Source organism: Clupea harengus, chromosome 7 (genome assembly GCF_900700415.2).
Source record: "Clupea harengus chromosome 7, Ch_v2.0.2, whole genome shotgun sequence".
Classification (NCBI taxonomy): domain Eukaryota; kingdom Metazoa; phylum Chordata; class Actinopteri; order Clupeiformes; family Clupeidae; genus Clupea; species Clupea harengus.
The window spans coordinates 3,591,394-3,606,003 of record NC_045158.1 but is presented as its reverse complement, the minus strand read 5'-3'; the positions used below and the strand labels follow the sequence as shown (position 1 = coordinate 3,606,003).

General features: G+C 40.7%; 1 protein-coding gene across 1 annotated transcript; it reads left to right on the top strand.

The window, feature by feature from the left end:
• Positions 1–8,529: 8,529 nt before the first annotated feature.
• On the top strand, positions 8,530–14,389 carry LOC105903583 (tripartite motif-containing protein 16-like). Its single transcript, XM_031570197.2, has 7 exons — positions 8,530–8,548; positions 9,631–10,232; positions 10,856–10,951; positions 11,337–11,570; positions 11,840–11,999; positions 12,611–12,667; positions 13,329–14,389. Exons 1-7 carry the CDS (start codon positions 8,530–8,532, stop codon positions 13,844–13,846), a joined length of 1,686 nt encoding a protein of 561 aa, XP_031426057.2. The 3' UTR covers positions 13,847–14,389.
• The last annotated feature ends 221 nt before the right edge of the window (positions 14,390–14,610 follow it).

The following is a 14,610-nucleotide window of genomic DNA, read 5'->3' as shown; positions in this document are numbered from 1 at the left end:
GCCGATGTTTGACACTGTCCGATACCTGACATAGCTACGCTAGGACACTGCACTGTCAGGGACAGGGTAATGCTAGTTAATAAACTAATAAACGTAGGTCTACATCTCAGTGCCTCTCCAGATGAGGAGGGGGTTTCGCCTGGGGCATAATTCCATGTAGAACCGCCACTGGCCTAAGCAATATTGAGTGCTTTTAGGCAATGATTTTAATAAACGTGTCATAGAATTAGATAGATAGATGTATGGATAGATAGATATGTTGATGTATTGGTAGATTTTATAGCTTATTAAAAGAGAAACAACATCTTAACCTGAGTATTTACTCATATGCTCTTTTGGTTGTGTTCCGATGGGTCATGTTAGATTAGACACGTTTCATCTGGATACTGCATCTTAACCTGAGTATTTACCAGAGGTGTAAAAAGTACTGAAATGTTGTACTCAAGTAAAAGTACAAATACAAGTAAAATTACCCATCTAAAAATCTACAAAAGTAGTTAATTTAAAATGTACTTTAAAAATGTTACTTAGTTACTTTCAACAACTTGATCGGGGCCGCTCCTATATAGTGCAAAAAAGGACAAGGGGTCATAAATCCAATACAAAAACTAGTTATTTTTAATTAAAGGAAATCTTTAGAAATATAAGTGCAATGACATTAAACATGTCAAACATTAAACATTAAACTGTCAACACAACATTTAAGAACTTTTGGGAGGACATGTCAAGACATAAAAATGCCACTGCCCCACTGCATATTTAAACTTTGGTTACTTTACTTGTGTCCACCTTTAGAGCATTAGTCTACAAACTTCTTGTTGAGTTTGAGCAGCAGCTGCAATCCAGCACAGCCGAAGAGTCACTTGCAGGCGGCCGAGGCAGGTAGTATTGCCAGTATTGAGTTTCAGGGACAGTTTTTTGATATTCTGAAAGGAGTTCAGCAGATCCATATTGACTGAGAGACACAGGCTAGGTTCCCTTCTAACTCCCCTGTACCTTCTGGACTTCATTGAGGAAAATAAATCATCTTCATCTGATGAATGTTGTCTAACTTGCTTCAGCCTCTACCATCCGGTCAAGATGTTGTCTGACATAGACTAGACCTGTAGAATGACAAACAACATTTCTGACAATTAAGTATTGAGCTGCCATCAAGAGTGCATCTTAACACAGAAATAGCTATAAATAGCTTCTTGAGATGACAGACCTACAGTATATATACAGAATGATAACATTATTTTCTACTTCTACATGCATCACAATTCATAATCCTAAATTCTTGCTAACCGAGACCCCTGAGCATGAACATGAAAGACGTGCACGTTGCAAAGCCACCACATCGTGATAAATCCGAGATAACGACATTGACATTGACTTGTCCAACTGTCTGACAATGATGGTGTGCGCATTCACATCGTTCCTGTTTCAGGGCATGGGAGGCAGCCAAATGATTAGCCTAACATCAGTTTATGCGGTTTATCTTATTGCTGATGACTGATCTGCAGTTTTTAACACAATATGAGAGACTGAACATAATTGTAGCAAACAATTATTGTAGCAAAGCTAATAAACAACACAAACGCTATCTGAACTACTAATGGAAAGGGACAAATACTGTACTTACCAACACATGCTTGCGCAGATTTGAAGATACATTTTTATAAGCAGAAAGTTCTGTCTGGCGGGGCAGGCACAGCTTACACCGCATTATATAGCTGTTGCCTCTTTTAGGTTGGAAGGCAAACTGCTTGCTGAGTTGTGGATACGGGGTTGGTCTGTGTACTTTGCGGCCAACGGATTTTCGTTTTAAAATGAGAAAACCAAAATAGGGAAAAGACCCATTTTCCGTTTTTTTTTTTGTTTTGATAATGGAAAACGAAAAAACGACCCGTTATCTGATTTTCTTTGATGTGCTTATGTAACAATGTAAAAAATGAAGTTTCGTGCCTTTTATGAACTTCCCCAAATCTCTGTATATATGTATATATTTTTAGTTGGTTCCACTACTGGGTTCAGTGTTGTTGCTAATGGGGCGATAATTGGTGTGACACACCTCAAACTTTCCCTTGCTTGAAAGTCTGTTAAAGGGGTAAACTGGGTTTCTTTAATCCTCCGTTAACAAAATTAATTAGTATTGTGTATTTTTCAAAGTTTTCCATGATGTGTGTTTTTTTTGTTATATAAGATTGTCGTTTATCACCTCCGCTATTTGAATTGCGTTAAATATGCAAATTAGCGGCGTGCAAGTTGTAAATGTTAGCCATTAAGTGGGTGCTAACTGGCTAATTCATTGTTGTGTTACCCTCGTGTGTGTGTGATCGCCCTTTACTGCTGTGTTGCAGGTATGTTGAGCCTGAGTGTGGTGTCTTCTGTCATGTACTATGTTGAAATCTGTCATGTACTATGTTTATGTCTACACTATACGATACTATACACTATACGATCGCTGTGTTTGATTACTAGTGTTGTAGACCAGGGGTTCTCAAACTTTTTGGGGCAAGGGACCCCTCAAAGGGTAGAACATTTTCCGAGGACCCCCTCATAATCGCATCCCAAATTAAACCATATAGGCTTATAGCTATTTGTAATGTTTTATGCTTTTGGACTCTTTTACTCTAAAATCATATAGTACTAATATTACAAGAGTTTTAGATAATCATTGTATTACATTTGGCATTACTTGACAGTATGTAGGATAGATTTGTAAATTATCTTTTGGAAAATGTGCTGAGAAGCTAAATAATGTTTACCTTACATAAAAACCAAATATTGATGGAATACATGTTTTTATCAAAGCAGATTGTAGGGTTTTCCAATACAACTCAGATTGTAGGGTTTTCCAACTGAGATGATTCTGAAGATTTATTTTTAACAAAGACATTAACAAACATGAAATATCCACCTAATGTTATCAAAAACTGGTATCCCCGACTGACACTCCGTACAAATCTCTGTACACAAAATATGATAAACTCTTTTCGGCGGTGTGTGTGTGTGTGTGTGTGTCATCAATGAGAAGGGTGTTCCTGTCTCTCAGCACATAGTCCAGTGCAGTTTATTTACCCGGTCTTGTTGTCACTGAACGATGGCAACCTTTGGAAGCCAGATATCTGCAGTTGTTTAATGGCTGATATGATGAGCACTTGTCTGTATTAGCGTTGTCACGAACACTTAACAAATGGCATTCATATTAGTATTAGCCTCCAGCAAGATACTAATGAAAACAATGGTGACATCACTGCATTGATTATACACGTATAGCATTTTCTTTCTAGCGGTTAATTTTGACAATGAACTGGGCTACGTTCTTGCAGCCAAATTGAAAGCTAGACCAATGTCTTAAACGAGAATAGCTACATGCAATAGGGCCATCCGATATGCCTTCGGCTAACCTATCTTTAAAAAGGGCCTTCTCGACCCGTGAACACGACCCGTACTGATGGAAGATTAAATGCATCACTTGCAGATTATGGCAGTTAACATTACTAGCGTGAAAAGTGCGGTTTAGTTACGTTAACCACACTGCATTATGATCATTGTACTACGCATAGTCAAAATTCTGTGATGGGGAAAATCGCTTGTCGCTAAACTAAGGCTACTCGTGTTAGGCTGCAACACCCATAGTGACCCAATGTTTATAATCACATTTGCTAACGTGTCGTTCTTTGAACTCTCTGAAAAGCTCGGGGTGTCTGTCTGAGAGGTCCTTCCTTAGCCATATTTGACGTGTAACCTCCCTTTGCCTGAGTGGCTTTGAAGCATGTTTTACAGACAGGTTTCTGTGTGTCGATGGGCTTTCCTTCACAGTCTGCTTTGTATCCGAAGTATCTCCAGATCTCACTTATTTTTTTTAAAACAAGCCGAGGACGGTCAGCCAGAGCTCCTGCACATGAGGCCATGTCTCCCCTGAGATCACTCGCTGTGAGTGAAGGCTGCCCCGCCCTTGCAGTCAATGCGTGCAGGCAGCTTGACAGGGAGCGGAACAGTGAGTGCGCTCTCTGATTGCGTGCTATTTTAATGAAGTAACTATACTTATACCTTTCAAAACTTTTCTAATATTTACTATTAATACCTTGCTTTGACCAATAATGTACAGAACATGTTATGTTATGGAGACGAGGAAAACTACTTACCTCTTTCATACATCTCCTTTGTCCACCTCTGTCATTTTAAGCCATTCAGGCAGTTAACTCCGCCTCCAATAATCACGGTGAAGAGATGCTTGCTCTTCTTTAAAGCAGCAATACGGAGTTCTGTTCCAAAACTAGTAAGCTAACTACCTAAAAGCCATGCAAAAACCTTGCAAACACCACCAACAGCCCAGTTGACACTGATAGAAGCTTGCCAACACACTAACTGGTGTCTTTTGGCAGTATAGCTGCGAATGTAATGCGTGTGAAAGCTTTTCTTCCATTTTTGCAGTGGGTTCCAGCCCGTTACACAGAACTACATAAGGCATATCTTGGATGGCTAGTGGGGAAGACAGAGGTGTTTATCTGTCCTTCACATGACCATATGCTATCAAAGTGAATTTGAGGATGGTACCAAAACCAGTTGCCTATAAAACCATACCTCAAAAAGTGTCAAATTGTTGCATAGTGTTACTTTAATGACTGGAAGTAGGTCAAACTATAACAGACATAACATATGTTACGTGTTACGTTATACATTTTTTAAATGATAGCAAATTGTGATAATAGCACCAAATAACACTGGCGTATTATTCAGAATGAAGATGCTTTAAGAAAATCAATAGGCTACATCCAACCATTATTATCAATGAAAACTTTCAGGACAATGAAGTTTAACAAAATCCCAATAAAGCAAAATTGCCCTCTATAACATGCTAAAATAAGCAATGTGTCAACCTAAAGCAGCCTAGGATTACAACGTTTACATCAGAATTCAGAATGTACACTCCTAATCACAACACGCACATTGCATGAGACAGAGCATAAATACCGCTAGTCGATAAAAAACATGGTGTAACAATAAATACTACTTTACATAAGAATTAGAAAAACGACCTAGAAAGGAAAAAGAAGTGCAGGAATGTAACTGCTGAAGTGCAAGTTAAGCGCTAGTCAAGGTGCCAGTTAGGAAGGGAGGTGCTCTCTGAAGAGTTGGGTCTTCAAAAGCTTCTTGAAGGTAGAGAGGGACGCCCCTGCTCTGGTAGTACTAGGCAGTTCGTTTCACCAACGTGGAACTACAAATGAGAATAGTCTGGATTGCCGTGTTTGCAAAAGACGCTCACTAGACGAGCGTAGCGTCCTGGGTGTAACATTTGCCCTTACAAGAGCATTTAGGTAGGTGAGAGCAGAACCAGCAAGCACTCTGTAGGCAAGCATAAGTGACTTGAACTTAATGCGAGCAGCTACCGGCAGCCAGTGGAGCTCAATGAGTAGCGGAGTGACGTGTGCCCTTTTTGGTTGGTTGAACACCAGACGCGCCGCCGCGTTCTGGATCATCTGTAGTGGTATCACCACGCAAGCCGGCAGGCCCGTTAGGAGGGCGTTGCATTAGTCAAGGCGGGAACTCACCAAGGTTTGCACCAGCAGCTGGGTGGCATACTGGGTTAGGTACGGCCTGATTTTGCGGATGTTGTATAGCGCAAAGCGGCACGTCCTGGAGACAGAGGCGATGTGGGCCGTGAAGGTCAGTTGGTCATCAATAATGACCCCGAGGTTTCTTGCTGTTTTGGATGCAACAAGAGATAAAGAGTCAATATTGATATTGATGTTGTAGTGGATGACCTGTTTGGCTGGGAAGACCATCAGTTCCGTTTTGGCCAGGTTCAGCTGCAGGTGGTGATTTTTCATCGACAGTCAGAGATCCGCGCCGAGACAGTGGTGTCCTCAGGAGGGAAAGACAGAAACAGTTGAGTATCATCGGCATAACAGTGATAGGAAAAACCATGCGAGCGGATGATAGGGCCCAACGAGGTGGTGTAAATGGCAAAGAGAAGGGGTCTCATCACCGAGCCTTGGGGCACCCCAGTGGTGAGGTGGTGAGGTACAGACAGCTGACATTGCCATGACCGCCCAGTGAGGTAGGCGTTGCCAGAAATGCCCATGGTGGTTGACTGTTTCAAACGCAGCTGATAAGTCAAGCAGGACGAGAGCCGAGGATTGAGCTGCTGCTCTAGCTATTTTTAAGGCCTCCGTTACAGACAACAGGGTTTGCATGCGCAGCAATCCTAAGACGTGATTTTTAGTTTGCACATGCATACTAAGGTCCTCTTTGATCCCAGGAAATTTGAGCACCTAACCCCGTACGGAGTTTTTTCACCAAGGGAAGATCTTGATTTTATCATGTCCCTTCTACAATTAATATGTTATTAACCATACGTGATCAACAAACGCAATTTACATCATTGCAAACGTTATTCTGTGCACTATAAATCTACATATTCCATGCTATCATGTCATGCAAGATTATTGCATAATCTAGCGAAAAGCGGAGTGGAGGGTATATATGCTTGCTTGAGCCCAGCATGAAGTAGGTGTACTGAGCTTGAACATAGCTGAGCACTGTTATAGCTGGTGCTGTTCCATGGCAGATGGATATGATATGAAGACTTATGTGACATGGACAATGTGTGTGGATGTGTTGATGTTTTCTAATAATAAACATTGAGAAACACAAATTCAGTGTCAAATTTAAATCATTTATTTTAATAACATAAAACCCCAGGAATAACGCCCGTTATTTCGTAAATCACAGTAATAATAACAGTAAATCTTCGTCCGAAGACATTGCTAGTGAAAGAGACTTTGTATTCTTCTTACTTTCAGCAGCATTTATCATCTTCTTACTTGCAGCAGCGCTAGTAGCAGAAGCCCCCCTCACACCTTTTCGTGGTCTTGGCGGCATGATGTTTACTGTTCACAACAACTGAATCCACTGATTTTCCAGCGTTTTATATCCGTTTGACCATAAAACCCACACGCCAGCAAAACGCTATTCTGTCATTATTCACAAGTTAATCACACGCTCAACCCGTTCGTCTAAGGTTGACCTATGGTGTGACGGGGCCTTAAGCAGTGAATACCAGCTGGACACGTCACAGATGTGACGTACCTGAAGTACATATGGGGAGCATTCAAAAGCAAGAAAACTATTATTTTGGCATGTTTACATACATAGTAATACATATTCAACTGTAATTTAACACAGGTGAAGTGAGTTTATACCCGGGGGTGGTAGCCAGATTTGTAGAGGTGTACGTTGCGTCCTGCACCCGGACACTTCTCACCTCGAGGACACTTCATGGAGTACCTCCACACCCCAAGAGGGCGCCACACAAAGGCACGACTCCGAAAAAAGAGCTGTGCTGTTGGCAGAGCACCACTCACATAGCCAGGAGATTCTGGGGATAAAACCACATACGGTCTGATTTCATCACCTGTCTTTTCTTGAGCTGCCCAGTGATGTCCTTGTAGGTATGTACTGAGGTGAACAGCCCTCTGTCTACGTCCTCTTTCAGCCAGGATACGTCCACAGATGGGATGCCATTGGGGTCTTCCCACAGACGCACCCAACCCTCTAGCTCCACCTGGAACACACATATAAACGCATAACGACAGTTGGTTATTATTGTGTAAAAAGTTATGTTAAAACTAGAGCTGTGAAAAATAACGCGTTAACGCGTTATGATTAAATTACAGGATTAATGCGTACATTTTTTTTAACGCATTTAACTCATGCGCAGAATGAGCTTCCAATATACCCACAATTCCACTCAATCTGCACTAGTCGCCGTTTCTAATGCAGTGCAGCTGCTATCCAAACAAACAAACAACATGGATAATTCTGATAAACCTGAGGACTTTCTGGATGGGAAGTTCGTGTTCCAAAAAAACAAAGATGGAACATTCAATAAAACCACTCTGCGGGAACACGTTATCGTTTCACCGTAGCAAATGCGTTGGTCGGCGAGGGGAGTTCAAGTGGAATGCGCCAAACCACCCTCACTTAACAACGTAGGCCTCTGACTAAATCTGCCTGTGACAAGTTGACTAGCACTGTTGCCAAATGGATTGCAAAAAGGTGTAGACCGATTAATATTGTTGAGGACGAGGGGTTTACCGAAGTTTTGCGAATGGCATGACATAATAATGACAAAAATCCACGAGCTGTATGAAGCTGAAAAGGAAAATGACTTGGCTGCTACGAAACATGTGGCGCTGACAGGGGATCACTGGACCTCTGTGAGTAACCATAACTACCTGGGTGTAACTGCACATCTAATCACCAACGAATGGAAGTTAAAGTCGTTTACACTAACGTGCATGAAAACAGAAGAGAGGCATGTGCAGAACAGTTCCAAACTGTTGCAAGCAATTGGGCAATTGAAGACAAAACGACCACTAGGGCCTTTAGAGGCATTAGATTGTGTCATGGTGTGGGTAATGGTTGTTTGACAAAAAAGAGAAACATTTTCAACCATCCTATAAAAACAATGGCTAAGAAGCCCAAATAATTTCTGTTTGATTTAAAAAGAAATGAATAAAAAAGAAAACATGTTAAATGTATATATCCGTCTTTTGTCATAAATCCTTTTGTTCTCAGAAAAATATACAGAGAAAATTGGTAATTTGTGATTAATCATGATTAATCCACAGAAACCTGTGATTGATTTGATTAAAATTTGTAATCATTTCACAGCCCTAATTAAAATGCATTAAAAGGAAACTCCACCCTTTGCATTTATTAATTTGACAGAGCATATCAAGGAGAACAAAGTATTTTCTGATATCTGGTTGGGAGATTAGAAATGCATATTTCACTTTCACTGACAATGCATGAGGTTACAAAATGAGAGATCAGTCAATGGGTGCTTTGTATGACTGTATGCGAGTTTGTTTCTAAGCACAGAAATCACTCAGTTTTGACAGGACATATTTGTCATGTGACTCTCAGTACCCGTCCTCTTTCTCCCTCTATTTCAGTTTTATTTTGATTATATTTTTAGTGTGACCAACCTGTATATACATAGGTTCATACGATTGTGTTGTTGTGTATTGTATTGTATTTTTAAAAGAAGGTAAGAAAGTCAATTATATGACTGAGTGATAATGGACATTAAGCTATTTTGGAAATTATTTCCCTCTGCAATTCCATTATTCAGTGTGATTCATGTGTCTTAACATTGGAGTTCTTCTTCTTTAAAAAAAAAACTGAATAACATTGGGTTAATACCTCCTTAGAAGATACATTTTTTCTACCACAAATGTCCACTAGGTGGCAGCAGTACAATTAATAGCCGAACTTTGAACAGGTGGCCAAGGTTTGGTGTTAACGAAATGAAATACACCAAGATCATTATCATTATCATTATTATTAAAATGCAATTATCATTGATGTCTATGGAGCCCCCTTAACCATTGTCATGAGCATGTAAAGCAAACTGTTTTTAAACAGCACTAAATAATTTGTTAATAGTAATTGTCATAGGCGTTTTAGCCCATTAAGGGATTCACATTATTATTTTTTAGTGAGAGGACGTTATATACAGGAACACGCCCTCTCACTTACTCAGCAAGGAAGTAATTTGTCACTTGCATCCATTTCATCTAAAACGAAACTACTTGTGGACTGTCGCTTTTCCAACTTTGTGAAGAAATTCAGGCTGCCTTAGAAGAATGGCAGACGCAACTCCATATAACCAGGACCTTTTCACATGTCCGATTTGTTTGGATCTATTCAAGGATCCAGTAACTATTCTCTGTGGACACAGCTACTGTATGGCCTGCATTAAGGGCTGCTGGGATCAGGAAGATCAGAAGAGAGTTTACAGCTGCCCCCAGTGCAGACAGACTTTCTCTCCAAGACCAGTTTTGAACAAAAATAATATTGTTGCTGAACTTGTGGAGCAGACCAGGAAGACCAGAATCCATACTCCTTCTCTTGCTCACGGTTTTGCTGGACCTGGAGATGTGGAGTGTGACGTCTGCACTGGGAGACAACTCAAAGCTGTGAAGTCCTGTCTGGATTGTCTGTTGTCTTACTGTGAAACTCACTTCAAAGCCCACAATGATCTGAACCCAGGGAGAAAACACTCCGTGACTGAAGCCACTGGCCAGCTACAAGAGAGGATCTGCTCTCGACATAAGAAGATTTTTGAAATATTTTGTCGAACCGATCAGAGTTGTATCTGCTATCTGTGCACGATGGACGAACATAAAGGCCATGACACAGTCACTGCTACAGCAGAACGGACTGACAAACAGGTGAGTACCCCAGTTACACTTGTGTTCTTCTATTGTGTACGTATGTCCCTATTACACACACACATTCAACCTTGGTGAAATGCAATGATAGACATATAAATGCTAGAGTGCGCAGTAACCATACAGTGGTACTATGAGTAGAACACATAAGATAGTGCACTGCATGAAATAACATACATAACATGTTCTAAATAGCTCTTAATGTCTTTTGATGGTCTTATAATACTACATTTCAAACATAAAACATTATGATGAATTCAGGAATATTAGGACTACTTTTGCTGTCTCCAGTGTCTTTTTACCCTACAAATCCAGATATCTTAACACTGAAAAGTTTAGCTGCAAAGTGATATTCTGTTTGTGCAGGTTCTGGACCAGTTTTTAATCTTCAGTTTTGCTTTGCATTGACATTTATGTCATCTTCTGTTTCTCAAGAAACTTGCACAACATGTGAGCCCAGCATAACAATTTGTCATTTTGTTACACTGTGCCATTAAATCCCCCTTTATTTAGAAAAGAATGCTTCATAATGCTTCAAATCTACCCTTTTACGTACTATATGAAATTATTATCTTGAAGGATTAAGAGCTTATGAGGAAGTGTGGCTGTTTTTTAATCAACAGAAGCATTGCAGGGAGACCCAGAGTAAAATCCAGCAGAGAATCCAGGAGAGAGAGAAGAAGCTACAGGATCTGAGGAAGGCTGTGGAGACTCTCAAGGTGAGTACTGACCAGAGGAGAGGAGGACAGCTGGTTAGAGGTTTTAGCGGTCATGTGTTATTGTATTATCAAATCTGCAATGATGTGCTATGGCCAGATCACAGCTATAATGCTTTTTGTCAAGACAATCTGAGAATATTGCGAGAAGAAAATACAGATACAGAGAAATTCCAAAGACTGTTATAAATGGGGGGGGGGGGGGGGGGAGTGGGAAGTGCAATTCCAGCTTTGGCCAAATAATTCTTAGCACAGAGGGGCAGTGTTTGGCAGGATTGGGCCTTAAGTAACATCATCAAACGGAGCCAGTCTCACCACGAGTGAGTTTGCTCCTTCACTTACCTCTGTGGGTCTCCTGCCACCCTCCTCTTTGTGTGTCTCCTAACAGAGCTCTGCACAGACAGCAGTGGAAGACAGTGAGAGGATCTTCACTGAGATGATCCACTCCATTGAGAGAAGGTGCTCTGAGGTGAAAGAGCTGATCAGAGCTCAGGAGAAGGCTGAGGTGAGTCGGGCTGAAGGACTCCTGAAGCGACTGGAGCAGGAGATTGCTGAGCTGAAGAGGAGAGATGCTGAGCTGGAGCAGCTTTCACTCACAGAGGATCACATCCATTTCCTCAAGGTAACTGTTGATGGATAGCTATAGTTCAAAATATTGTAATCAATTTATAAATTAATTCAGTTCAGACACACAATGGTGTATTGTCTGTTTAATTTGTAGATATTATATTGAGTATCAACTCTTAGTAGCTACTTAATGCAGGGTCAATGTCTTCAGAAATAAGACATTTTAGAATTTTCACTCAAAGCATTTTTGGTCTTTTACTGAAGCCGTCTGACTGGGAAAAAAAACAATTTCGACTGTCTGTCTGTCTCTATTTCTTTATGTAGTCTTTCCAGTCCGTCAGTGACCCATGTCAGTCTAAAGACCTATCCTGCATCTCTGTGAACCAAGGCGTCTCTTTTGAGGCTGTGAAGAAATCTGTCTCCTCACTAAAGGGGCAGCTGGAGAATTTCTGCAAGGAGGAAGTCATGAAGATATCTGCAGCAGGTGAATCATGTTCCTGCTACATTACATTCTCATTATTTTCAATATGCCTGTGTCACCTAGGGGCACAGGGCCATAACAACATGGAACTACTTCAGTACTTCTGCCATTGGGTTTTATTGATGAACAGATCCAGATGTCTCATAGACCTGGGTCACCCTTTTAGTCATGTCGTTTTCAATGGAGATGAGTGTTCTTTAAAGGTGTGGCCTTTAAGGCCTCCTGAAGCAACAAGTTGTTTGGCTTGGATTTCTATGGCCTGATCAGAACCACTACGTTTGCACAGAGCCAGGACTGTGTGTGTACGAACACCAGAGGTTCTTTGAGCACACACACAAAATGGACAGCTATAGGACTGTGAGGAGCAGTTCACTGAATTTGACAAAAAGGCTATTGGATGAGAATGGCAGACCACACCTTTAAATGAGCGCATCTCCTTCTATTATCTGTGGGAGGGAGTGGGGTGGCCTTTAGGACTCAAGTAGCTGAAGACTCATTGTGTCACTGAAAAAGTGAAAAGAAAATACTATTGTATATCCTAACTGATGCATTTTAAAATGGGAACGATGCAATAGTGTTATTTTGTTATAATTTCATTCTTTCTGTATGAATAGTGACTCAAATCCTTGCCATTCTGACCGAACCGGTGACCAGAGAGGATTTTTTACAATGTGAGTTATCCAGACAAACACACACACACACCAACTGCTAAAGCAACATGCATATAGTCACACCTTTAAATGCACATAATAAATGTCAATACATTCTCAATCCATAAACACATACAGTATAGACACAAGTATACATACAAGCATATCATCTTACATGATGGAAATGACGCTCAGCAGAGACGATGTTTATAATGTTAGATAGCCAGACATTCACAATAAACATTTACACACACACACACACACAAACTGATTCGTCGATATAGTCACACCTTTGAGTACACGTAGAATAATGAACATGCCAATACAACCTGGAGCACATATAAGGACAAGCATACATGTACATAAATGCAACACTGAAGAACTTTACCACACATGGACATGCATATGAAGTCAGACACATAAACCTCTATTTACATCATTAACTTTTACGTTATTAACTATTACTATTAACTTTCATAAACCTTCATTAACGTATGATCCCCAGCCCCCACCCTCACACACCAACATTCACACACACATCAACAGAATCATATACACACAATCCACACTTGGAAATAAGCATACAAAGACAAACACATACAACACACACAAACACAACACACAAATCTGCCATTTTGTCTCCTCGTTAGATTTAAACCCGTCCTGTCTTCTTGTCCATCAGACTCCTGCCACTTCACACTAGATCCAAACACAGCACACAGAGTCCTCTATCTGTCTGAGGAGAACAGGAGGGTGGAGAGGAGAAAGCAGTTCCAGTCATATCCTGATCATCCAGAGAGATTTGATGGGTGGTCTCAGGTGCTGTGTAGAGAGGGTGTGTCTGGACGCTGCTACTGGGAAGTTGAGTGGAGTGGGGAGTGGGTTAATATATCAGTCTCATATAAAAGCATCAGCAGGAAAGGAGAGGGTGATGAGTGTAGGTTTGGATGTAATGATCAGTCCTGGAGTCTGGACCTCGACAGCAGCAGCTCCTCTTTCTGGCACAATAATAAACAGACTGATCTCCCTCTAGTGGCCAGCTCCAGAATAGGAGTGTATGTGGATCACAGGGCAGGAACTCTGGCCTTCTACAGCTTATCTGACACAATGACCCTCCTGCACAGAGTCCAGACCACATTCACTCACACACTCTACCCTGGGTATGAGCTACATATTGGATCATCAGTGAAGCTGTTGTGACAGACATACAGATCAATGCTGTTATCACATCTCTACACACAGCCATAAACACATCACATCTCATCACCACACATATAACACACCACACACATGTAAGGATCTGACAGCTGGGCCTGAGGGTCTCTGATCTTGGGGTGAACATCAGACCAATGTACACGTCTAATGTAAGGTTTACTATGAAACCAATCGTGTCATTTTTGTGTTGTGTCATTTTCATGAGCCTGTGTTAGTCAAATTAATTCATACATAAATGAATAGAATTGTAATAACAGAAATCCACTTTTGAGAAGGTTGATAGTCCCTCTTTTATTGTAAATAAGGCTGATGTAAGATCTACTATGAAGCTCATTAGCTCATTAGGTTTTGTTGACTAGAAGTAAATCTTTTATCCAATTTTTCACTCATCAAAAAAAAAACTTTTTCCAGGTGGTTCCCCTGGAAATGGCTGCCCCAATCACCAAAGACTTGCATACAAAATGAATGATATGCTTTGGGTCTCATATAATGGTTCATGTTACATTTGCATTTAAAAAAAAAAAAAAGCACACGATTGATACTGTACACGTTATTACTTAATATGCATCTAATAGAACATGTGAAAATGATAGAAGGCAAGATTATATGATGAGAACATCATAAGAAGACTCATGGAAGCAGTTGATTTTTTATATGTAAGTCTTTGAGAAACAACACTTTGATGTGGGGATGTGGCCGTGTGCATGCACTGTCTCTAGAGACCAGAACAGTCTACTGGACTGTAGAAG